We start from the raw sequence: 26,831 nt of genomic DNA, 5'->3' as shown, positions 1-26,831 counted from the left end.
TTCCCATAGCAGTCACCTCCTGCTAGGCCACCCAAGCACATGCACAGAAGGGAATTTTTCCGGAGGGGTGGCGCAGAGGCCCGGACGGCTGGCCCTGGTGAATCTACCTGTTCCATGGCACAGGGGCCTACCATCCAGCACAGCCAAGGAGTGGGGTCTTCACCAAGTGCTTGCGTGATGAACATGAGCCCAGGGCTCGGGGCTGGGGACCACCAGGCCACCTTGGGAGAATTCAGGGAGGTTCTAAAACACATCTGTTTGTGGAACCCCTACTTGTTCTCTTTGGTTCCCTTTGGTCCCTTTGGTTCCACCAAAGGACCTATATGCAAACTTATCTCCAGAGATGGGGAGAGGCTGGATGGGGCAGCAGGTACTCTGTCCCCACAGAGATGAAAAGGGGCCCCTACTAAGGCCCTGCGCCTGAGAGAGGAGGCAGCCCTTCATACCTCCACACTCTCGGGATTCCCCGAGTCACAGGCCTCGCTGACAGTGTTCCTCTCTTATCTCCTTGGCCAGGACTGTGGGAGGCCAGCAGGCCTTGCCAAACTGGAAGGAACAAAGAAACAACGAACCCAGAGGAGTGAGCCATAACACAGGTGCCCTGGGTGGGTAATGAGGTGGACAAGGCCTGGCCCCACCCACAAGACAAGGGTCTTTCCAGGCAGGGCGAGCTCTGGGTCCTCAACCCGGGGTTGGCAAGGAGCAGGTGGGTGAGAGAGGGAGCCGGTTTGTCATGTGTCCCCCTTGTGTTGACACCACAGATACCTCAAGTCCTTTCAACCTCCAGCAACCATGATCAGCAAGTTATTCTCCCCATTTACAGATGAGGCAACTAAGGCCAAGGTCATACCTCCCACGACCCTGCCGGGAGGGAGGGCCAAGTCCATCTGAATGAAAAACCAGCCTCCTCATTCCATTTTGGGAGAAAGCAAGAGGGCAGCCAGCAGGGAGGGAGGCTGACTGAGGAGATCCTCACGAACAGAGAGGCCATGATACTGACCAACCTAAACGAGAGGGGCTGAAGGTGACATGGGAGAAAGAAGGCCTTCCCAGGGGCTGCCCAGAAAGGGCTCTTTGCTCTATTTGTAAACAGTCAGGTCACAGGCTCCAGGAAGTAGGACTCCATGGAAACACGACCGCCTCAGGACAAAGTTCCATCTCACTGGCCAAGAACCAAACAGCTGGGAGTTCATGGTCACCCCACTGGGCTAGTCTCACCCCACCCGCCTGAGGCAAGCCGGGCCTGACTTTCTGCTCCACCAACCGCCCATCCTGACGGTGCGGTGAGGGCCTGCCCGATATTCGAGCCTGCACCACCCAGCAGGCACCGCTCACACACCCACCATCCTGCACACCCCGATCCACACAGTCTGGCCTCCTCATCCAACACCACTCGGCCATGCCTGGCCTTGAACCACCTCCCAAACCCAGAACTGATCCCCCACAGCCACCTCCGAGCTACACTCGGGCATCTCCCAGCCGACACCAACCACCACGGCAGGGGCAGCTCTGCTCCTCCTCTTTCAGTGTCTAGAAAGGACCGGACACCAAGCCCAGTGGGGAAGGCAGTGAAGAAGGGGGCAGCATGGCAGGACTCCCAAACTGGCCGGGAAAGGGGCCCAGAGAGGGCAGGTGACTCCACCAGGATCACACAGCAGGGGGAGGCTGAGCCCAGCCATGTTGGCATTTCCTCCTCTAGCACAGCAAGCCCAGCTTTCCCCAGCCATGCCTCGCCAGCCTCCTTCAGAGGTGCAGATCTAAAATGTCTGGGTGCTGGCCAGAGGGCAGGACAAGGGCAGCAAAGGGGTGGAGTGAGGAAGGCAGAGAGCTCAAGTGTCTCCCCCTCCAACACACACACACACACACACACACACACACACACACACACACACACCCAAGGCCTCACAAAGGCCCTTTGAGGCTGGCCTCCTTCCCCACCCACCAAAGGAGGGAGAGGAAGGCGTGGGGGTAGGGGTTCTGAGAGGCAAGAATCTTGTGGCCAGGAGGCTTCTGGGAGTTCTGAAGAATCAAGGCAGCTCACAGGGCCGAAGTGAAAGGTCTGGTGTCAGGGTGGAGGGCCAGGCGAGGCAGGACTCCTGGGTCCCAGCCTGGCTCTGTTACCGACTCCCTGGGCAATCAGGGGATTGCCTCCCCCTTCTGGCCTCAGTTTCTCCACCTCTCAGGTACCCCAGTCCAAGAAAATACACAGGATTTTTTGAAGTGGAAGGGACTTGAGATCATAGCCTAGGAAAAGGACATGAAAACTAAATTCCATTTTCCCAAGATGTCTAGGAGGCTGGAGGGAAATTTGTAAAATGCAAATCTGACCCGATGCGGGGCTCGAACTCACGGACCGCGAGATCATGACCTGAGCCGAAGTCGGCCACTTAACTGACTGACCCACCCAGGCGCCCCAGGTGCTATTGTTTTTCACTACTATTAACTACTTACCATAATAAATACTTTCATTTGCAGCAAATGACTGTTCCAAAACCATCACAAAAATAATCAGCAAACTCCTTACACTTCACCGTCACTCTACATTTTACTAAAAATAGGTCACATCCACATTCACCTCATTTTTGGCCCAAAACCACCCTGGGAGAAGGGTGGCAGGGCGGAGGGCCCCATTTGCCCTGTGAGGAAGTTGAGGCCCAGAGAGGGGGCGAAATCCCGGCCAGGCAGTGATGGCCACAGGGTCAGGGCCCATGCTCGTGCTCCCTATCCAGGTGAAACCCCGCAGCAGGAGGGTCCTCCACTTTCTCAGCCACCCGGGGCCTCAGGATGACCAGCCACCGCCCTGTCCCCTGCAGGCTGCTCGCCTCAGTTCCGGTTGCGACCAGACACTGACCTTGGGCCGCTTCCACCTGACAGTGGGCCCCGGGGTGCCCTTGTAGTACAGGGAGTCGTCGGTGGCCGGGAAGTTGGGGTCCTCGAAGAGCACCTTCCTGCGCAGACAGGCCCGCTTCAGGGCGGAGTAGTTCTGGTCCTCGTAGGGCTTCACACACGAGAACATGGTGGCAGCTACCCCAGCAGGGGAGGCTGAGACAAGGCAGCAGAGAGCTTAGGTGGGGACGTGGGTGGCTCCGGGGGTACCTGGGAGGACAGGAAGGTGAGGAGATCATCACTTACCGAGGACTGGAGGACCCAAGGCACACGGAGTCAGGTGACCCTTGTGTGCCCTCCCTGTGGCCCTGTGAAGCGGCCCCCTCATCCCCAGATGACAGGCCAGGAGCCGAGAGGCTCAGAAGCGGGGACAGACACAGCTGCTACTTGCACAACAGGGACAGGAACCAACTGACCTGACTCCACATCCTGAATCCTCTCATTTCTGATGCTTAGAGGGGGCGCCAGCCCACAGGCAGGCCAAGGGCACAAGCACAGTGATGCTGGGGCTGCCTGGCCACACCCACCTGCTCCTTCCTTTGTCACCAGCCTTTCCTAGACCTGCCAGGGCCGAGTCAGGCTCATGGCCGACTCAGCAGCTCCCTAGCTGGTGCCGCACACGCAGGAAAGCAGCGGCACTGCCTCCAAGCTTCTCTCCCCTGGACCCTCCCCGCGTGGTAAAGGCACATTTCTGTCCCCCGTGGAGGGCGCCCCCCTCCAGCCATCCATCCATCGTTTACATTCTCTGTCAGCCCCACCCTCTAGCAAGCACTGCCTTCTAGAATAAACATCTCCTCCTCCTCCATCCTACTGACCTAACCTCCCCTGAGGCCCCCCATCCCTCACTCCTAACCTCCCATCCTCCCAAGCCAGACTCTCGCTGATGACCTCCCAGACCTCACAAAGGCTCACTCCTGAACAGTGTCATCTGGGTCCCCAGGGGCGACGGCACTGCTTCTGGCTCCTCCCCCACCTCTGGCCTCCCTCTTCCCCTGGGGGCTCTGGGGGGCTGCACCAAGCCGTGTTCTGCTCACCATCTCTGCCTGATGACCCCCATCTCCCTGTGTTCAGCCTGGGCCCCTCTTCTAGGCCCCCAACCGGGCCACCCCTATGAGGTCCCGGGGTGCCCAGAGCCATCAATACCAGACTAAACCCTTCGCCTCCCTCCACACCTCCCCAGGATTCCGGTCCCAGGAAGCAGGACCAGAAGCACCCATTAGACTGGAAGCCCCCAGAGAGCAGGGTCCACTTGGTTTGCTCCTCCTGTGCATGCGGCCCCTGCACCGAGCTCGACACAGAAGGAGGCTGTACACGTCAGCATCCTCCCTGCAACCCCCCTCAAGATTGTAGCCACAGGTAACCAAACTGGAGGGCCACTGACCGGAGCGACAGGGCCAGGGAAGCCCTTCAGGAGGGGGTGGGGTGGGGAGGGGCCTGACGCATGCTCAGAGGACCAGGATCTGACAGCCCCTGTATCTCAGACTCCATCTGGGCTGCTGGCAGAGCTCCACCCCCGCTGTCCGGGTCTACGCAACCTGGGGCCTGCCCAGGCAACACTGCAATCCCACTGGGGCACAGGCCCTGACTTCCCAGCCCAGCTGAGGGAAACCGAGGCAAGGTATGCTGGCTTCTGGGGTGAACACAAGTTTGGAAACAAGACTGACGTGGGTGCCAGTCCCAACTGCGCCTCTCACCTGCTGTGTGGCCTTGAACAAGTCTCCCTCTCTGAGTGCCCATTTTCTCAGCTCCACAATGGGAGCGATATTGCTTTAAGAACCGGAAGATGCCATTGCTGAGAAGACGGCTTAGCAGGCCAGAGAGAGGGGGATGAGAAGAGGAGGACACAAGTCACCTCTCATTGCCAAGAGAGCAGCTCCGTCTCTCCGGCACCTGCCATGTGCAACCCAGCAGGCAAGAGGCAGTATAGGAAAACAGTGCTGGGAAGTCATTCACCGCGTCCATTTTTCAGGAAAAACTGAGACTCAGGAGAGAGGCCTTGCCCACATTCCATGGCAGAGCCTGGACTTGAACTCACATCTTTTGGTGCCTCCACCTTGGCCTGGTGACCCTGTGGCACAGGAGAAAGGGCTGATTCCACACACTCTGGCTGCACCAGGTTCACGGGAAGGGAAAGATGAGGGATGTGACGGGGAAGGGAGTAGCAGGAAGGGCAGGAGGTGAGATGGGCGGTGAGTGTGGAACTCAGAGGGGCAGCAGGGAGAGCAAGGAGGGCTCACGGTCCCTGGCCGCCAAGGACACACGGCCACTTCACCTTCTGCCCCACATCCATGCAGGGCCTGCTTGCTCCGCTGCTGTGTGACCTCAAGCCAACCACTGAACCTCTCTGGCCCCGCCTCTTCCAGGAAGGCCCAAAACACTTTCAGCCTGGGAGGCCTTAGGGAAAGAAGAGGGGAGCCTGGAGAGCCAGCCCCTGGACTTCTGACATACAGCCACTCAGGGGAGTCATTAGCATCACAGCTTCCAGCAGGGCCTGGTCAGGAAGCAATTAAAGCTGTAAGAATTAGACCAAAGAAGCTGAAAGCAGGATCCCAGAAATCAGCTCTAGCAGTTCCAAATTCAGAGCCCAGAGGGCCCAGGGAGAGGGAGCAAGCTGGCTGAGGCGGCACAGCCAGGTCAGCCGGAGAATGAAGATTCCGGTGGCCCTCCAGGCCACATGGTGGTCAACGCTCCCAGGAGGCTCTGCTCCCAGGGAGGCCGGAAACAGGAAAGCCTGGCTGGGCCCAGGCCAGGAGAATGGGGGCCAGGCCTGGCTGAAGGTCCAGCCCTGGCTCATCTCTCCAGCCTCACCCCTGCCAGCAAGGCTGCCCCAGCCTACTTAGGCCAGGCTCTTCAGCCCCAGCCTTTCTTTGCACAGCTTGTACCTCATGGCGACTGTCCTCTCACACCTTCGGCATGCCCCAAGAATACCTCCCACTCCACGCATTGAGTCAACACTCCCACGGGGTCATGGAGTCAAAATGAGCTCTGCCCCCCCTCCCGATAGCTGCAGGCATCACTGCTGAAGGCCGCGGGGAAACCAAGAGTCAGGAAAGCCGGCTTCCAGATCTGGGGGCTCTTCTCGGGGCTCTTCTCTCTGGGCCTGAGTTTGGAGCATGGCACACCCCGCTTCTGAACGTCTTCACACTGTGCGTGAACCCGCACTGACAGGAGAGTCCGAGTTTCCCAGCTGCTTTCAGCAGCCCTCTTCCCTCTGCCCCTGCCAAGCTCACCCCACCCCTACCATTCTCCACGCCACGTTCAGTGCTCCGAACCCCCTGCAGTTCCTGTAGCTGTTTACTCGGAGCCTGTGCACGCACCGTTCCTTCCACATGTGCATACCCGGAGAACCGGTCATCTTTCAAGGCTCAGCCCAAGTGCCTCCCTCCCACCCCCAGCCCGTCTCCTCTCCCCCTCCACAGGACGGGAAAGCCTGTGACGGCAGCCATTACATCATGCCCCATCTGCGTAGGACTTATCCATCTCCCCGGCCCAGCCTACACCCCTGCAGGGCAGGGCCCGTGTCTGGCTCCTCTCTGTAACCTCAGGGTCCAGCACTGGGGGCAGGTTCAATACATCTGTATTGAGAGAGAGCCAACACGGGGGATGTAGGAATCCCTTCGTGGATGGGAAAAACAGGCTCAAAGCGTGGCAGGGACTACCAGAGAGGGTCAGCTTGCCGCATCTGAGCCGCACCAGCTCTCAGGTCCTGAAGGCAGGGACTGCCCCTTCCCACGGCCCCCCTCCCTCCGACTCCCACTGCAGCACCCTCACCCCTGCTGTTGAGGGCGCTTCACAGCTGCACCTGGACACTCCAGGCAGCCAACGCTTCTCCAGCTCTCGGCAGAGAGCTGGCTCTAGTTCCCCAATATCCTACGCTGTGCGACCCTGGACAGGCCACAACACATCTCTGGTCCTCATCTGGAAGGAAGTGCTCATGTGCCAGGGTCTCTGGGAGGACCAAAGGAGACACTGCCGCACAGAACTGCATTTTGTATGCTTCGATGCATGTGCTCCTGAGGGATGTCGATGCTGACGTCTGGGATGCACCTACAATGTGTCCACAGCCCTGCCAGGAGGGCGAGAACAATTCAGGCTTCCGCCCCCAAAGCACTTCATGGTCTAGTGTGGCCAGAAGACACAAGGCACATGGAATATGTCACCTCAGAGATTCCAGCAAGAGCAACGCAAGGAGGCCTTCACAGAGGCCTGGTCCCGGAAGTCAGTTGTTCTTTAGGAAAGGCCATTCCAGGCAGAGGGAACAGCTCAAGCAAAGTCTCAGCGGCAGGCAGTGCAAGGTGATTCAGACCCAGCCGGGCACAGTGGGGGCTGCCAACTGAGCACAGGGTGCTAACCTGGGTCAGAACGAGGGCCTGAGAGCACTCACCAGGGAGCTCAGAGAAACCACTTTTCTGGCAGGTCGGTAGGACTTGAGCTGAGTCCTGACTGCACCACTTAGCATATCCTTGGACAAGCTGTTAACGCCTCTGAGCTGCTATGTATCAGCCCCACCTCGTCCCAGCTTCTCAGGTGACAGGGAAAGACAGGGAAAGGTGCCCTGGGCACCTCACCTTGGAAATGGTGTGTACCCATTTCCAGGCGGCTGTGGCCCCAGCTGCTGTTGTTCCCTGGGCCTCGAGAGGTGGTGGGCATGGCCCCGCTGTGCACAGGGTGGAGTGAGGGCTCATCTGAGGTCACGCTGAGCCAGCTGCGGGAGGAAGCTGACGCCAGTGAGCCTTCCCTCGATGCTACGGCCACCACAGCCAGGGAGGAACCGGAGAGAGAGTCTGGTCCCATTTTATAGATGAGAACATCGAGGAATGTGTCCCAAATCTGCCACCCATTAGCTGGATCCCAAGCTTCCAGACTCCTTATCACACCAGGGCTTTTCAAAGCAGGGCCCCGATTAACACTGTGATCACTTTAGGGGGTACTTTGACGTGGCAGTAAAGACGTCAGTCAGAAAGCTGTTCCCCATCCCGTTCTCTCTCAAGGACTCTCTCTGAAGGAGAATTCGGTTTGGTCCAGCGGGTCAATCCCTTGTGGCCTCTGCGCACCTATACTTGCCGAAGGAGGATCAGGCCAGGCTCAGAACACCAGCATCTGGCCAAAAGTGAATGGATTTTTCTGCTGTTTTTCCTTTATTTTTAAGTACCAGTTACCTTGTACCTATGGAGAGTAATACTGACTTTCTTTTTTTTTAAGTTTATTTATTTTGAGAGAGCGAGAGAGCATGCACGTGCGCGCGTGCACACATACACACACACACACACACACACACACACACACACACACACACGAGCAAGGAAGGGGCAGAGAGAGAAAGAATCCCAAGCAGGCTCTGCACCCAGCACAGAGCCCAATGTAGGGCTCAATCTCACGACCCTGAGATCATGACCTGGGCTGAAACCAAGAGTCAGACACTTACCTGACTGAGCCACCCAGGCGCCCCATTACTGTCTTTCCATTTACAGCAGACAGTTTCCTTTAAGAAATACTAAGGACAAAGGAAGTTGACTTAAAGAAAACCATGAAGTTCACAGTGGTGTCGGGGAAGCCTCAGCAGTACACGGAGCCCTGGAGGGCAGGGTGCAGCTGAGGAAGGAGCAGGACAGTGGTCCAGAGCCCTGCGCCAGGGGGGCAGGTTACCTGACCTCTCTGGGCCTCGGGCCTCTCCTCTAAGAGGTAGGATAATGAAGCCAGCACACAGAGGGCCAAGAACAGCCATGGCCATTTGAAGAAGAGCATGCTAGAGCAACACTAGCAGTTAATAAACCCTACCACAGAGGCACAGGGTGGCTCAATCAGTTAAGCGTCCGGCTCTTGGTTTTGGCTCAGATCATGATCTCACAGTTTGTGGGTTCGAGCCCCACGTCAGTCTCTGTGCTGACAGCTCAGAGCCTGGAGCCTTCGGATTCTGTGTCTCATTCTCTCTCTGCCCCTCCCCCACTTGTGCTCTCTCTCTCTCCCTCTCTCTCAAAAATAAATTAAAATGTAAAAAAAAATTTTTCCAAAAAAGAAAAAGACCTAAAGACCTATCATAAAGCTCTAATAATTTAGACAGTGTAGTATTGGCACAGGAGAGACAAACAGACCAATGGAACATAGAAAGCCCAGAAAAAGGCCACAAGTAGGACACCAGGTTTATGACAAAGGTGACATCATGGTGCATTGGGAAAAGGATGGTCTTTTCGATGAGTGGTGCTGGGTCGACTAGTTAGCCATATGGAAAAAGATTTATCTTGACTCGTACTCCCCCATTATACATAAAAAACAGTTCCACGTAGATTGCAAATCTAACCAAAAGGGAAAACAATAAAGCTTTTTGAAGAAAACAGAAGAAAAAGAGCATACGGGAGGAAGCAATCAACAAAATTAAAAGGCAGACTATGGAATGGGAGAAGGTACTTCCAAATGACATATCTGGTAAAAAGTTAGTAACCAAAATCTATAAAGAACCTATCAAATTCAACACCCAAAAAACAAACAACCCAGTTAAGAAATGGGCAGAAGACATGAATATTTTTCCAAAGAAGACATCCAGATGGCTAACAGACACATGAAAAGATGTTCAACATCACTCATCATCAGGAAGATACGAATCTAAACTACAATGAGATATCACCTCACACCTGTCAGAATGGCTAAAATTAATGACTCAGAAAACAACAGATGTTGGTGAGGATGTGGAGAAGGGGAAAGCCTCTTCTACTATTGGTGGGAATGCAAACTGGTGCAGCCACTCTGGAAAACAGCATGGAGGTTCCTCAAAAAGTTAAAAATAGAACAAGCCTATGATTCGGTAATTCCACTAGGTATTTACTCAAAGGATACAAAAACACAGATTCGAAAGGGTACGTACACCTCAATGTGTATAGCCGCATTATCAACAATAGCCAAATTATGGAAAGAGCCCAAGTGTCCACCGACTAACGAATGAATAAAAAAGATGTGGTATGTGTATACAATGGAATATTACTCAGCCACCAAAAGGAGTGAAACCTTGCCATTTGCAACGATGTGGATGGAGCTAGAGTGTATTATAGTGTATTACGCTAAGAGTAATAAAGTCAGTTAAAGACAAATACCACATGATTTCACTCAGATGTGGAATTTAAGAAACCAAACAAATGAGCAGATGGGAAGAGGGGGGTAAGAGAGAGGGAGACAAACCATGAGACTCTTTACAACAGAGAACAAATGGAGGCTTGCTGGAAGGGTGTTGGGTGGGGGACAGGCTACATGTATGATGGGTACTAAGGAGGGCACTTGTTGGCATGAGCACTGGGTGTTACACGTAAATGATGAATCACTAAATCCTACTCCTGAAAACAATACTACACTACACATTAACTAACCAAAATTTACATTACAATTTGAAGAGAAAAAGAAGAAAGAGATTATGTCCAAATGGCCGATAAAATGAGAAGAAAAAGCCCTCAACTGATCAAATGAGAAGAAAAAGCCCTCAACTTCGCTAGTCATCAAGGAAATGCAAATTAAAACCGCGATGAGATACCGCTACACCCCCACCAGAATGACTACAGGGAAAACCACCACACAGACACACACACACACACACACACACACACACACACACACACACTTCCTAAGCACACAGCTCTTCCACATTGACGGTGGAAGTATGAATGGGTACAACCACTTTGCAAAACCACCTGACCCTATCTATTAAAGCTGAACAAAGGCATCACTCGGCAATTCTACTCGTAAGTATACAATGAAGAGAAACACAAGCACCTATTCACCAAAAGGCCTGTACAAGAATGTTTATCACAGCAGTGTTTGTTACAGCTGAAAATCGGGAAAAAAACCCCAATGTCCATCAACAGAAGAGAGGATAAATACAGCATTGCAATGGAATAGCATCCAGCAGTGAAAATGAACAAATGATTGCTGCACGCAATTCCAGGGATGGATCTCACACGCAAAACATTAGGCAAGAGAAGCAACACTGCGATCCCATTTATGTAAAATTGGAAAGCAGGCATAACCCATGTCTGGTGACTACAAGGCAGGATAGTGGCTATCTCTGGGGGAAGTGACTGCAAGGGGCCTGCAGGGACTTCTGGATCTCTGATAATACTGCTTCTCCATCTGGGTGGTGCTGCATGGGTGTGGTCACTGGGCTGTGCGCCTGAACTTCATGCGTTCCACAGGGCAGTTATGCTTTAATAAAAAGCCACTGCAATGGCCCTAGGAAGAAGGGCTGGCTGAATCTAGTGGCCCCGATTCTGCCAGGTCTGGACCCCTGGAGGGGTCTGGCACCCAGAGTGGGTGGGACAACCTGGGGTGGAGAGCAGGGAAGGAGCCCCATGCTGCGTCCTGGCCTGGCCTTGTCACACACAGGCTGTGACCTTCCGCGGGCCTCTGCCTCCATCTTTCAGAACACTGTGGCTTTGACACTGGGAGGGCTCGAACCCAAGAGAGGGTCCCACAAGGTGAGGTTGGTACCCTTGTACCCCAACCAGGCACACACCTCCAAGGTCTCCTCTCTGAGAAGGGGGTGCCAGTCCAGGACCCTAGGAGACACTCCGGGGCAGGTGCTCAGGGAAAGGAGCTGGGTCAACCCAGAGTGGCAGTGTGGGTGGAAGAGGTCACAGGTGAGGCTCACCGGTCCTGGAACATCAGCAGACACTGGGCTCCCTCTGAGGTGACAGAGAAGTGAGGAAGGTGCTGAGGCAGGTGAGGGACCTGAGACCCGTCTGGCTGTCACATGGAGAAGGCACTAGCAAAGTTCAAGCCTAGGGGTGCCTGGGTGGCTCAGTCGGTTGAGTGTCTGACTGCAGCTCAGGTCGTGATCTCACAGTCCGTGAGTTCGAGTTCCGTGTTGGGCTCTGTGCTGACAGCTCAGAGCCTGGAGCCTGCTTCAGATTCTGTGTCTCCCTCTCTCTGTGTCCCCGCCCCCACTCGCACTCTGTCTCTCTCTCAAAAGTAAATAAACGTTAAAAAAAAAAAGTGCAAGGCTAGAGCAGTAAAATGAGAAGGCAGGCCACAGGACTTGAAACGACAGACTCGTGTGTAAATGGAGGGAAGGCAATTTCTAGAGCTGCATGAGAGGGAGACTCAACTTTCCTTGGTGAGCAGCTGGTTGTGGGGGTGAAAGGGAGAACACAGGAAGGCCTGCTGGGGGTTCCCCCTCTGAGCCGTGATTGCCCATACACCACAGTGGGGAGCCCAATCCTGCAGCCTGAGCCCGGCACAGTGGGCTTCATCCAGCGCCAGCCAAAAGAACCAACGATGCCCACACCCAGAGCCCGGCAACCAAAACCTCTCATCCATCCCCCCACCTCCCTTCCTCGACCTCCCACTACAGCCCACTCTAGGCAACAGGTGCTGCCCCCCCCTCGTCACATGGTCAAAGATGGACAGAACAGCTGCGTCTAATTCAAGGACACAGACAATGCCAACGTTCAGATCTTTGCTGACACCCATTCAGCTGGGCCTGAGCTAACAAAGAGGGTCAGATCCTCAAAGATGTCCCAGGGGAGGAGGAGCACAGACAGACAGACAGACAGACACGACATATACCACGAACCAAGCCAGATACTCAGCGGTCAGTGCTCCCAGGAGTAAGGCGTGCTGCAGGTTGGTTCACAGGGACAGGAAAAACGGTGGTGTCCCTTCCAGAGGGGACCAGAGCAGGGCTTGAAGGCTGGGCCACACCAGGCATGGGGAGAGCAGGCAGGATGCACTTGAGACGGAGGGAGGCCAGGGTGTGGAGTGGTGAATGGGGAAAGCTGGCAGGACCAGCTCTGCGCGGCTGGGATGCCAGGCTGCTGGGCTCGGGCTCATCCTGAGGGCACAGGGGAGCCAAGGAGGGGCGGAGGGGGTAGACGCTGAGGAAAGAGGCTGAGGCAGCGACCCGGTCGGGGACAGCTGTGGCCTGAGCCGGCACAGAGCAGGCCAGGTGCAAGGGAGAAGCCTGGAAAGGGAGACCCTCAGCGTTTGGTGACCTCCAGGTTGTTTGTATGGTTTTAGCTTTGTGAGTGTATGCACCCCCTCTTATCCCACAGCGCACCCCCGTTCTCCTCTTGCCCCCCGAGCTACCATTTCACTAACAAGCTGAAGGCATCTGTGTGTATTCTGGCCTCTGGCAGGTACTGGGGACGGAGGAAAGGATGGCAGGGGAGGGGAGGGAAAGTGTGTAAGGAAGGCGAACTGGGCCACAGGTTCACACTCCAGTTCACGCTCGTTAGGGCTCCGGGCTCCAGCAGCAGGGCCAGGGGGTTGGGCCCGGTGAGTCACTCCAGCCAACGCCAGGCAGCCTGGCACCGGGGCTGGGAAATCCTGTCTTTCTTCTCCACTCCCTTCCCCTTATCGTTCCTGTGTCCGAACCAGTCTCCACCCAGCCGTGGTGATCTTTTCAAACACAGAAACCCAATGCTTGAAGTACACGGAGGGCCTAACGGGCAGGGCCAGGCAAGTCTGGGGCACAGGGTCTCTCTCTGTTCCTGGGGCGCTGATGAACCCCCGGCAGTGCACTTGAGGGAAAAGCCAGCTTTGGGGCTGGCTCGCCGTGTGGTCCTGGCTGAGTCCCGAGGCCTCCGGCGCATAGCTGTTCCTCACTGGGCCGTGGGTCCCTCGACAGGGTGCTGAGGAGCCCGGGCACCCCAGCAAGCAGGCACACCTGGGAGAGGAACTTCCAAAAGGGGGGTTCCAGCCTGGGCTCTGCTGGGGTGAGGGCGGGGACAGGAGGAAGCTGGGACAGAGGAAGGAGCCACACTCCTGGAGGCGGGGGCTTCCCTGGGCAGGGGCTGGGCTCCAGGCAGGGCGAGCAGCTGGCTCACTGGTTTGGGCACTGAGAACCCCAGGGCCACTGGTCACCCTAGCTTGGAGCTCCCAGCCCGGCACCACACCCTGCCTGGTGAGAAGGTGCTGAGGGAGGCATAGATGCAGCTGGGAGCCACCCACCAGGGGCTGTTCTCTCTCCTACCTGGGTGGGGGTGATATTTGGAGCCGCAGCTCCCTCCCCACAAGGGAAACAACCTGACAGAATGAGAGTTCATCAGGTCACTGAAGCCACCTTGGCTCCCCTGTGCTGCGTGACCCCAGGCAAGCCTCTGCCCTCCCTGGCCTGCAGGTTCTCACTGTTGCATGGGGGAAAAGGGGACACTTCTCGCTTTTTTTCAATCTGCGGAGTTTGTCACCAGGACAGCCTCTTTTCCTGCTTCCTGAACAGGCCGTCTGTGCTTCTGGCACCACGTACCTCCAAGACTCCAGCTGGAAACATGCTGAGATGGTACCCATTTCTCAGACAGGGAAACTGACACTCGATTCCTAGGTCAAGCTCCTGCATGACCTCAGAAATGAGAGCTGTACTATCTTCATTGCAGATGAGGTCTAGGGCTCACAGAGGGAAAGGATGCATTCCGGACTGAGTCAGGGGCCTGTCTCATGTCAGGGCTACGCTCTGCCTGGCCCTCCATCCCTCCCTCAAACAAAGACAGTGACCCACTCATCAGCCCCTGGGAGCTCCACTCAGTGAGTGCACCCTCCCCAACCTTCCCCCACACCTGCCCGATGCCTGGCCAAGGACGCGGGCAGGAGTCAGGCAGGGCTCCACCTGGGAGGTCCACCTGATTGAGGAGAGACTGTGCCCCCAGTACCAGGCTGAGAGATCTGCTCAAAAAGGGGCACGGATTCATTCAGACAGGGCATGAAAGGCTCGTGGAGGAGGTGGCATCTAAGCAGGATCTCAGAGTGGGGCAGCTGTGACTTCGAGAGGCGGAAATGGAAGGTTAAGAGGAAGATGGAACATTCTGGGAGGAAGAAACCATTTAGGCAAGGCTGGAATACCAGGAGCGAGGGAGAGGGAGAAGGAAGAAGGCGCTAGCACAGAAACATTGCCACAGCCGGGTAATGATAGTCCTGAAAGCCAGGCTAAGTCCTCGGGAGGGTGCCAGCATCTGAGCTGAGCACCTGGATGGCTCACAGGAAGCTGGGATGGAAAGAAAGCCAGGACGCAGGCAGACAGACCACACTATAGGAACAGACCCTGAGAAGCAGGGCCTCTTGTGGCACGGCCTTGGCTGTGGGGTTGGTTAAAAGGGAGACCCTGGCCTGGCCAAGGCAGGGTGTGCAGCGTGCAGGGCAGGGGCTCTCTGGCTGGGGCTCTCGCTGGAGGCAGAGGTAGATGACAACCTCACCTCGGAGCAGAGGTGTGCCGGCAACACCCACGGGGTCTGTGCACAGCTCCGCACCACATCGTGTGCCTGCTAGAAAGCCCAGACCGAGGAGGAATGAGCCTCAGAATGTCCCATCCACACCCTCATCATCCTCAGATGGGGAGATAGTCACTTCTTCGTGCCTCAGAGTTCTTTCGCATCTGTAAAATGAAGGTCTGCTCTACTGGCCCAGCTCCCCCCACACACCTCTGCCCCAGGAGGGACTTAGTCCCACTGGCCTTACTCTACTCATCTGCAAAATGGGGCTCCTACCAGGCCCAGGGTGATGGTGAGGATCGAGTGACCCTCCACAGCCCTGGGTTTGTTGAATAAATGACCACGATGAGATGTGCACCACTCTGAAAGGCCTGGCGTACTGTCAGGCGCAGGACAGGGTCTGGTCACTGGGGCAACCCACGGGGACATGCCAGCACACTCCCCTCCTCCAAAAATCCCTGAGCTCTGGCTACCATGGTCTCAGGCTGGGCTCTAGGGCCAGAGGTGCAGCAGCCCGAGGCTCTGCTCACGAAAGTTCCTAGGCTGGGGAAGGAGGGGGAGGGGAGACGGAACATCGAGGATGAGCACAGGGGGGAAGCCAGTGTATGTGGGTACCCGGGAGGGGGATCTCTTCGGAATGGCCTGCCACGACGGTGAAATCGGTCCCAGTGGCAGGCTGAAGAATGCCACCCCACCCAAATATCAATGTCCTAATCCTTGGAACCTGACGATGTTACTTTATATGGCAAAAGAGATTTTTTTGCAGATGTGATTAAGGATCTCGACTTGTGGAGATTATCCTGGATTATCCAGCTGGGCCCTAAATGTAATCACAGGTGTCCTTATCCAAGGGAGACAGAAGGAGATGTGACGCCAGAAGAGGACAAAGCAACAGGACAAGGAAAGCAGACAGGCTGGGGTCATGAGGTCAGAGGAAGGCCAGCAGCCACTAGAAGCTGCGAGAGACAAGGACCAGATTCTCCCCTGGAGCCTCGAAAAGGAACCGGCCTGCCGATACAAGTTTGGTCCCCTACGACTCATTTCAGACTTCTGACCTCCAAAAGCGTAAGAGAACGAACTGGTGCTGTTTTAAGCCGTTAAGTTTGCATTCATTTGTTACCACAGCAAGAGAAAACAAATACCATTCCTGAAGAAGATCGTGGGCAGGCATGGATGTGGCCTCACACCTCTCTGCTCAAGGGAGTGAGTGAATCAGCTAGCGATATTCATCCTGAATTGCTTCAATGTAAAACAAAGTCACTCCAAACTTCTGTGTCTTAGTTACTGGTAACAAGCCGCTTGGGGCCCACCGCACCTGACCAGCATAAATGATACAGCAGCAGGCAGCACGCTGGCGGGTGCAGGCCACCAGGCTCTCTGCCTTTTGTCCCCCAGGATACAAGATCCTGTGGCCACCCCCTGAGCACACCCCATCACTGACGGTTAGCTGAGTACCAATGGATGGGCTTTGCTCCGGCCACTAGCCCCTTCTCCCACAAGACCACGTGTGCCCCCACTGTGGCAGAAAACCACAGCACTCCCCCCCGCCGCCCAGGCCACCACAGCCTCAGCCACTGGCACCCTCAGACCTCTATAGCCCTGCCCCGGGAGAGCTGGGGCCCCCAGAAACACATCTCTGAACAAGTAGAATGGGAAGCAGTAACTCAGGCCAGGACAGCAAGCAAATGCTCACATTCCATTAGCTTCCTGTGTCCAAGCCTGAGGGCGGGCTTCCTACAACATCCTGGATTAAAATCCCAAAGGGCCTTAGCCCATTTTGCCTTTAGTGAGCAGGGAAAAGCAGGCCCTGAGGCCAAGGGAAGTGGGCAGCCTGGCCTAACTGAATGCAGTCCCAGGGCGTCACCATCAACCGGGGGAGAAGCCACCAAACCGGGGCAGGTCTTGAAGGAGAGGCCTGGGGGACCACTGCCAGCCAAGAACTGTCCTGAGTAGCAAGGCATGAAGGGGCAGAAGAGGTCTCCAGGGGGGACTTGAGGGGTGGAGGGAAGGGGCTCTAACGGCACTCAAAACTTGAGGACGGGGGCAGGGTAGGGAGGTTAAGAGAAGACCAGCTGTGGACAGCTGTCCCCATGTGTCTGCACAGGCCCCAAAGCGGCTGGCAGGTCTCCCCAGGTCCCCAACTCTGAGGGGTGCAGACCTGCCCTCTGCAGCTGGGGGAGCCTAAGGCCTGCTGCTGAGCTTTATGTATGACCGTTAGGGGGACAGGAGACTTTGAGAAGCCCAGGGACTTGGATGGGCAGATAGGCAGCAAGACCACTGACTGGAAGCTTCTGAGCCTAGCTCCCCACACCCAGTGAAGACTGAGAGGAGGGGCTTCCACATCAATGGGAGGAACTCTTTCTCCTTTTCCCTTCTCCCAGAGTTTCCCTCTCCTTGCTGTGGGCTGTCTCCCCCAGGGAAGGGACTAGGCGATACCAACTATCAATTACTGTTGACCTTGAACAACGATGGGGGTTGAAGCAGGGGTTAGGGGTGCCGATTCCCGGCACAGTCAAAACTCCACGTGTAACTTTGGACTCCGCCAAACTTTACTGCTAATAGCCTATCATTAACCAGAAGCCTTACCAATAACATAAACAGTTAACACATACTTTGTACGTTGTATGTATAATACGTTGTATGTACAATACACAAAGCTAGAGAAAAGAAAATGTGATTAAGAAAATCCTAAGGAAGAGAAAATACATTTACAGTACTGTAAAAAACCCATGCAGGAGTAGACGCGTGTAGTTCAAACCCGGGTTGCTCAAGGATCCACGGTACTATTAATTATAATGGCTATCAAACACCAGGTCCTTAGTGAAGCACTTTCAGCGACACGATCTCCCTTAATCATCGTCATTCGATGTCATCGACTCCCTGTCATCAAGCAGTATTCATCCCTGGGCACAGGTAAGGGCAGAACCAGCCTCAGAGAAGAAGCCTGGACACAAGGACAGGCCTGCAGGGAGGAGATGGTAGAGAGAGGCTTTTCTGTGCCCTCTGTGGGCTCCACGCCAGCCTCCTGTTCAGGGACCAGGGCTTCAGGACTGTCCTGAGAGCCTGTGGAGAAGGCAGAAGCAGCCAGAAGGCCTGGGGGCAGTGTCCTGGACGTTGCCGCCCAAAACCCACAGTCCTCCCACAGCCAACTTTGACTTCCCCCGGTGGTGGCCCCATCTCCAAAAGGGCTCCCCGACCCACCCTCCCTCTGCACGAGGGCCGTGTGCACCCCCTGAGCATCTCACATTCACACTACCCCAGCTCTGGGAATCTGTTATCAGATCCCCTCCCTAGCCCTGGGCGGGGGCTGGGCAGAAGAGAGGCAGAGGAGTGGGGAGAGGGCCTCTCGCGGCCAGGGCCTCTCGCGGCCGTGGCCTCCTCCTCACTGGGCTCTATAGTAACCCGCTCAGCACAGAGCCAAAGAAGGATGACCGTTCTTGTTCTCAGAGGCACATCTGACCATTTAAGGCCCTTCCCCACAGGGCTACCACTCAGTTTCACACCTCCAGGCCTTTTCCCGGGCCTGCAATGCCTGCCCTTTCTCTTCTGCTTGCTGAATTGTTCATCCTAAGACCCAGCACCGAAGTGTCTGCAGTGAAATCTCCCCCAACTCCCAGGCAGGTCCCTGCCCTGGGCCCCAGTACTGGGTGTATGCTCACAGGGGCTTATCTGTTGACCCATCTGCCTCACCAGTCAGAAGGGAGGCTCATCAGGGCAATGACCCCACCTCAATGTCCTGGCACCCAGCTCTGGACTGGCCTGAGGCAGCTGCAACTGTGTCCACCCTACCCTGCCCAGTCCCTCAGCCAGGCAAAGCAGCCAGGCCTCCCCACCCCTACCCCAGGACTCTGGGGACTGGAGCAGGGACCAGGCCCAAAGTCCCTGGGAAGTCTCAATTCTTGCAGTAGAACACGGTGGGTTCCCCTAGGAGGCCTCACACTCAGGGTTGGCTGAGCCCTACTCTCAAACCTCTCTCTTCCAGGAAGTCTACCCAGATTTTTCCCTGGAATGGTTGGCCTCAGCACTATATTCTCCAACGCTAGTACAGGAAGAAGATTCTGACCTGTGAGCCAAGCTGACCTAGGTTCAAATCTTGGCTCAGCAGCCCTGAGAGACAATTTTAGCTCACTTCATCCTCTGCCCTACCCTCCTCATCCCTGTGAAGGCTGGGGCTGATTGGCTCCACATGAAATGAAACAGGGACACACGGCACCTGTTACTGATCTCCTGTCCTACCTCACCTCTGGACGCCAGGTGGGTTTCCCCAGGTCCCCAACTCTGAGGGGCGTAGGCAGGATCAGAGAAGCCCAAGATCCATTCTCTCCCAGATCTCCCCACCTCCCCCAGCCCAGACTGACACGCCGAAGCCTAGCAGCCCAGGAAAAGGCCCTTATCGAACCAGGGAGGGTCAGGGCGGGAATCGGCCTGGGCCCTGCCCCTTTCCCAAGCCTCCAGGGCCAGATTGAGGGGGGCATCCAGAGGGGCTTGTGGAACTGAACGGATGGAGGACTGGGAAGAGAAGAGGAAAGAGGAATGGTGAGGAAGATGAGAAGAGACAGTCAAGCCCGGGGCGGGGGAGAGGGGGGGAGGTTAAATCTCACCGCGTCAGTACTAAGAAACTGGCTCTGGAACACCCACCCAGAGGGAGGTGGAAGAGGCCCCAGGCCGCCGGGTGGGGATGGGGGTGGGCAGTAGCCCGGGGGGGGGGGGGGGGCGGATTCTCGAAGCCCCACCCCCACCCCATCCCGCCCCGGGCCTCAAGGACCGCGCTCACCTCCTTCCTCCCCCGGAAGGCTCCCCGGCACACCTATTCGTGCTCACAGGGCACGCACCGGCCCGCGCCGCACCCGCACACACACCTCCGAAACACACACGAACACGCGCGCTCGCACACGCCTCCCTCTGCGCAGCGCCTCCTACCTGCCGCGCCGCCGCGGCTCCGGCGAGACACGGATGCAGGGCACCGCGCGGCCGCGGGAACGCAGGCTGCACCGGCCTCCGGCTCGGGCCGGGGATCCGGCTGGGGCTGGTCTGGGGCGGGGGCTCGAGCTCCGACTCCCAGGCTGCGGCCCGCCCCGCCCCGCGGCCTCCGCCCATTTGGGGACAGAGGCGTGGTCTCCAGCGGGGCGGGCGTGCCAGGCTTGCTGCGCAGGCGAACTGGTGCGGTGCCTTGGGGCGAACCCGCTAGGGGGTGGCCACCGGGTTCCCTCTCCCGGGTAGGAGGGGACCTGGGGGCCGCATGGCTCGGCCCGACCTCTCTCGGCTAGATCGGGCCCCCGGTCTCCCTCCTTCCCTCCCAGCCGCCCTAGTTCCGCTCTGGAGTAGCTCCGGAGCGCCCGAGGGCCGAACTCAGGTCTACTCTGCTCGAAGGTTCTGCGCCAGCCCCGCACAAGGCTTGCAGGCCGCCCGCACTTCGGGCATGCATCTTGTGTGGAGAGTCGCGCAAGGCCAAAACAGGGGCCTGGGAAAAGAGGGGCTTGAAGAGGCGAGCTCCCGTCTCTTCCCCATCTCCAAGGTTCGGGATGAGGAGGGGGGCTCTAGAGCCCGGGGAGGCACACACAAAGGCCCTTAGATTGCGGAAAGCTGGCCCCAGGCCCGTATTGAGCATTGATGCGTGTGCAATAGGACTGCTTCAGGAGGTGTATGTTTCCGGAGTAAGGTTGAGAAGGTTCGTGAGTGACCAACCCTGGCACACAGGGGCTCAGAGCTCCTGGCAGACATGCCTCACTGATCTGTTCGTCCGAGGCCTACGCTGGCCCACTTTGCAGATACAGAAACTCCTGCCCACTCACCGGGATTCTCAGGCCCACTCACCCGGATTCTCAGTCTCGTTTAATGATCTCATTAAATTCTCAGGCACTCAGACTACCCGGCCACTGCCTCACACTCTTCGGTCCCAGACCTCCCAGAAGTTTCTTTCTCCCCAGGATGTAGCTCCAGCCCCACCTCCCCCCTTTCCCCTTCTCTAGTCCCTATCCAGACAAGGAAGACTTTCAAATATGCAACCATGACTGGCCACCCACAGAACAATGTTTCAAAATTGCCCCAGTGCTGACTCCCCCAACTATAGCCCATTGCTGGGCCTGTGCCCTGGGCTGCAGCCTCCCCAGGCTCGCAGTGCTCCTCTCGAGGCCGTTGGCTCCCCCACCCTCAGACTGTGGTTTTGCTGCTCTGCCGCTATCTGGAAAGCTCTTCCTTCCTCCAGGAAGCAAGTGCTGATAATCAAGCCTCTAGAGCCATGGCCTCCATCACCAAGCCCCTCTCCACTAGGAAGCCCTACCCCCCCCCCCCCCACCCTTCTTCAGCGTTCGCACCCTTTGTTTGTGCTTTTTGCCTGGCCCTAAATTCAGTAAATTCACTCTGCCTCTCTTGGAGTTAGTGGTGGAGTCTCGGCCCCCTTCCCGGCCTCCCTGTGAGGCTGAGGCTCATTTTGGGGAAGACAGTAATACTTGGTGAAGCCAGGCAGGTCTGGCTCCAGTCCTCGCTCTGCCAGTTACTGGCCGTGTGATCCAGGCAACTCCTCTGTCCCTTTTCCTGTCTGTAAACTGGGCTTCTAGCAGAAAGGTGTGATGATCCGGTACAGGCAAGTTGTGGGGCCCAGTAAGGCCCCATCATGTAGGGTATTGGGTAGTATTGCCTCTGGGCTGGGGAACTCCCACCTGGTCAAAGGTGGGAGTCATGTGTGAGAAGACATTTGCCTCAGCCTGCCAAACAGTGGAGCTCAGAAGATGCCTGGGCCCCTTTTTGTTTTCAGAGCGGGTATCATGTAATGATTGCAAGCATGAACTTTGGATTCACTGCCTCAATTTGTGTTAGGGGTGTGACCTTGGGCGAGGCACCTGACCTCTGTGTGTTCCAGTTATGGTAGGAAAAGAGGATAAAATAGGCAGAGAGCGAAAGGATAGGACCTGAGGTACCCAGACGTGGAAAAACACATAATTTGGAACAATGCCCGATGTATCATACCACAGCAGCCCCCTCAGGCTTAAGGTTCCTCTTAAGAATGTAACTGACCCCACCTATTCCCCCTCAGGTTTCCCTCAGGCACCTGAGGAAAGACCTGGGTATGGCCCTAGACCACCCTTCATTCAATGGAAACGAGCCAATCAGGACCACCCAGCACCTAGAGCTATCCAGCCAATAAGGGTGGGACCCGAGAGGGAACAGGGGAGAAGGGGAGGGGAGGGGGGGGGCTAACCAAAACCTTATAGAACAAAGACACTTGCCTATTGTTGCGGACATTCCCCTTCTCCGCAAAGAGGTCTTCCCTACTATTCTCCCTTTCTAATCTTATACTCTAGTGAACTTTTGCCTGCTGCTCATTTTGTGTCCACCTCTTCGTTCTTCGAAGCGGCGGGACAATGAATCCCGGGTATTGTGGTAAAAAAAGTCCTGCAACACAGTCCCGTCCCTGTAAAATCAGTATAGTAGCCTTCACATCATGGAGTTGAAGGAGCTAAATGGGCCATGCCTGTAAAGCCCCTAGAGTGGCCCCCGGGCTCAGAGTCAAGGCTCAGCACAGTTCAGCCGAGGTTACCTTCATCCAGTCCACCCCTCTCATTCTGTGCAGGCACCGGGTCCTGAGAAGCAGAGACATGTACACGTGGCTGGTTAGAAGGCCAGGCCTTCCAGAAGGTCAGTCCTGCAAGGGCCCACTCAGAGCCCATCCCTGGCAGTTCCCACCTTCTCGGACAGATGAGGAAAGGGGCCGAGAGAGAGAGAGAGAGAGAGAGAGAATGACCTGTCCAGGGCACCCATCCTGGCTGGGGGTGCAGGGGGAGGCACTGGCCCTGCTCTTGTTGAGAGGAGAGTTGTATATGGTCTGCAGACAAGTCAGGAAAGACCTGGTCTCCCAGCAAGCTTGAGGAAGGGGTGGGGCTCTAGTGATGCTCTGGCGACACTCAGTTTTCACGAACTGAGTCACGGAACGGTGCCATCACGGGGCCTGCTGTGTAGGTGCTTTTCCCACTTAATTCTCACGGTCACCCTCTGCAGAAGCCCTCGTTAGGCCCATCGTGCAGATGACAGAACTGAGCCTCAGAGACATGCCTCAGCGATGCAATTAGGAAATGGTAGAACTGGGGTCCACACCTACCCTGTCTGATGCCACTCTTGTGCCCTCCCCCTTCTTCCCCTTCCCATCCTCCCCCTCCTCCTCCTCCTCTTCCTCCCCCTCTCTCCCTCTAGGGAAAATTCACCTCTGTGGGCTCCTTGATTGGCTATCCAATCTCTGCTTGCATCCCCCTGCAACTGGGAGCTCGTTCCCTCCCAGGACAGCCCTTTCAACTCCTCTGGGGAGAGTCTTTCGTCACCCAAAGCTGACCCTTCTCCCTCTCCATGGTTCTGCAGGCCTCCATACCACGCCCCCCCCCCCCAACTTCACCAGAGCCTGGCCACAGAATCTTCTCTGCTCCAGACCAGACATCCCTTACCTTGACTGCTCCTGTGTGTAATCAGGTTTCCCAGGTGAAATTCGTACAATAATAATTTCTTTCAAAAATCTCAGCACATCTAATTGGTTAGCTATTGTTTGAGAACCCTAAGGGAAGCCCTTCGGCATGGTGAGTGGCTGGTGTCTTGGGGGGAAATATTCAAATAACTGCATCAACCAGTTCCCCTATTGCCATCTAGCCATGGGGTCAGCATTATAGGGAGGGGAGTTGAGTCAGACACACAGAACTTTCAGGCTGGGAATGGTTGCTAACGGTATATTCTCCAAAGAGTACAAGAGATGGGAGGGTCACGTTGGACTTCCAGCAGACACATGGAAAATGGCGATGCAGAGGGCAAGATTACCTTTGATTTGCCCTTGATTCCATGCTTCTCTGACACATTTTTTCAGAGAAAAATGCCATTATTTTATTGGTATCCTGGATATTACTAAGAACCAGCCAGAACCAAGTGGAATTTATTCCAGGAATGCAAGTTTGGTTTAATATTAGAGAATCCATTGTGTTAGTTTGCTAGGGCTTCCATAGCAAAATTCCCCAAACTAGGACACTTAAACAGCAGAAATGTATTGTCTCACAGTTCTAGAGCCTAGAAGTCCAAGATCACGTGTCATCAGGGTTGGGACCTTCTGAGGGCTGTGAAGGAGAATCTATTCCATGCCTTCCTCCTAGCTTCAGGTGGCTTGCTGGCATTTCTCGTGTAGCCACAACACCCTGATCTATATGTTCACGTTCACATGTGTTCTCCCTTTGTGTGTATCCATCTCTGCGTCCAAATTTCCCCTTTTTATAGAGACACCAGTCATATTGGAGGAGGGCCCACTTTAATGACCTCCTTTCTTGATCACTTCTTTAAAGAACCCATTTCCAAGTAAGATTACATTCTGAGGTACTGGGGGTTAGACTTCAATGTCTTCTGGGGGACGCGAGTGAACCCATAATAAGCACGTGCCATATTAATGAATCTAAGAGGAAAACCATATGATATTCTCTATAGACGCCAAGAAAGCCTTTAACAAGATTCAACACCCATTCATGATAAAAATACTCAGCGACATAGGAAGTGAGGGATACTTTTTCAAATGATAAAATGTGGTTCTAAAGCCAGCATCTTATTTCATCAAAGAAACACTAAAAGCATTTCCATGAAGATGAGGAAGCAGGCAAGAATGGCCACTCACTCCACCACTATTCCACATTGTACTAGAGGTATTGGCCAATGCAATTAGACAAGATAAATCAATTGGAGGCCTGACAATAAGTAAAGAAGAAACAAAACTACCTGAAAAACCACAGAGAAGCAATGACAAAACTAATTCAAGCAGTAAAAGAGTTCAGTAAAGTAGCAGGATGTAAGTTAAAATATAAAATTCAATAGCTTTTATATATACAAACAATAAACAGAGGTCCTAAGGGGAGAGAAAACCCTATTTGTGATAACAACAACAAAAAAGATTAAATGCTTAGGAGCAAATTTAATTAGAAATGTATAAGACCCATAGGAGGAAAAATTGAAACATTCTTGAAAGAAACTAAAGAAAAACAATTGAAAAGACATCCTCTGAGGGATGAGTCAACATCATAAAGATGTTAGTTCTCGCTATGTTAATTTGCAATTTCAATACAATCCCATTAAAAATAACGGCAAGCTATTTTATGAAGAGAGACGAGTTGATGCCAAAGGGCATATGAAAAATAAACACGCAACAATAGGCAAGAAAACACTGGGAAAGAAACACGGTAAGGGTTTACCAGACATTAAAAATGGAATTTCCAGGGCACCTGACTGGCTCAGTCAGTAGAGCGTGCGACTCGTGATCTCAGAGTTGTGAGTTCAAGCCCCACACTGGGTGTAGAGGCTATACTTAAGAAAAATGTGTACCAGACATTAAAACAACAAAAGCTTCTGTAATTAAAAATGGGTGGCACCGACACATGAATAGATAAATTGCAAAAGACTAAAAAATTTAGAAATAGACCCAAGTATATCATTATCCCAGTGATTTGAGATGCACCTTTGTTACATACTAAAGATAGACTTTCTCATAAATGATACTGGGTAGCCACGTGGAAAAAGGAAAAAAAATAGACCCATATGTTCCACCCAATAAAAAGAAACTACATGGTTTAGGGCTCTGAGTGTTAAACTGAAACCATACAAAGACTAGAAGGAAACATGGGTGACTTCCTCTTTAGGTGTCGTGTTGGGAAAGACTTTCTGATGATGTTTCAAATCCCAGAGGCCACAAAAGAAAATACTGACAAATTTGACTGCATGGAAGTTAAAAAAAAAACTTTGCCTGACACAAATCACCATAAACTAAATCCACAGACAAATGACTTCCTAGAAGAAAATATTCACAACATCATACCACAAACAAAAGGCAGACCTCCCTAATACGTAAGTAACTCTTCAAAATTGAGGTACAAAACCTAAAACCCAATAGTAAAATGAGGGGAAAGGCATGGCACACCATTGACCAAAAACGGTATAAAAATTGGCCCTCAGACAAATTGGCCCCTTGGAAAAAAACGTTCAAGGACACTGAAAATTAGAGAAAGGCAAATTAAAACAACTCTGAGAAAGATACCATTTCTCACCTATCAGACTGACAAAAAATGAAAAACATCACAACACATTCTGTTGGTGAGGCATTTGAATACATTTGAGTACATAGCTGGTCGGAATGCAAATTGGTGCAACCTTCTGGAAAGAAATTTAGCACTACCTAACAAAATTAAACATGTGCTTATGCTTTCCCCTGGCAATTCCACTTTTTGTTTTTGATGTGTATTTATTTTTTGAGAGAGAAAGAGACAGAGAGACAGAGACAGAGCATGAGCAGGGGAGGGGCACAGAGAGAGGGAAACACAGAATCTGAAACAGGCTCCTGGCTCTGAGATGTCAGCACAGAGCCCGATGCGGGGTTCAAACTCATGAACTGCGAGACGGTGACCTGAGCTGAAGCTGGATGCTTAACCGACTGAGCCACCCAGGCAGCAACCCCCTCCCAATTGTTTTAGTGTTTATTTATTTATTTATGTATTTTATTTTTTTAATGTTTACTTATTTTTGAGAGAGAGAGAAAGAGGCAGAGCGTGAGTGCGGGAGGGACAGAAAGAGAGGGAGACACAGAATCTGAAACAGGCTCCTGGCTCTGAGATGTCAGCCACAGAGCCCGATGCGGGGTTCAAACTCATGAACTGTGAGACGGTGACCTGAGCTGAAGTGAAGTTGGACGCTTAACCGACTTAGCCACCCAGGCGCCCCTGGCAATTCCACCTCTATGGATCTGCTTTGCAGATAAGCTTCCAG

The 26,831-nt window shown here is 54.4% G+C and overlaps 1 protein-coding gene across 6 annotated transcripts in view; it reads right to left on the bottom strand.

The window, feature by feature from the left end:
• Window positions 1–20,117, bottom strand: part of CAPN5 (calpain 5) — a 51,830-nt gene extending 31,713 nt beyond the window's left edge. For 2 of the 6 annotated variants that reach the window (XM_027039614.2, XM_053203730.1), the window contains exons 1-2: window positions 19,986–20,117; window positions 2,852–3,096 (exon numbers count right to left, since the gene is read on the bottom strand). In XM_027039614.2, coding sequence (XP_026895415.1) covers window positions 2,852–3,016 — 165 coding nt within the window. In that variant the 5' untranslated portion in view covers window positions 3,017–3,096; window positions 19,986–20,117. Of the gene's footprint in view, window positions 1–2,851; window positions 3,097–3,302; window positions 3,530–19,301; window positions 19,420–19,839; window positions 19,952–19,985 lie in introns of those variants that run through there. The other 4 variants (XM_027039615.2, XM_053203728.1, XM_053203729.1 and 1 more) reach the window with 4 other exon arrangements.
• Between the last annotated feature and the right edge of the window lie 6,714 nt (window positions 20,118–26,831).

This window comes from Acinonyx jubatus, chromosome D1 (genome assembly GCF_027475565.1).
Source record: "Acinonyx jubatus isolate Ajub_Pintada_27869175 chromosome D1, VMU_Ajub_asm_v1.0, whole genome shotgun sequence".
Taxonomy (NCBI): Eukaryota; Metazoa; Chordata; class Mammalia; order Carnivora; family Felidae; genus Acinonyx; species Acinonyx jubatus.
Note: the sequence above shows the minus strand (reverse complement) of the source record. Positions and strands in the feature narration are given on the sequence as shown.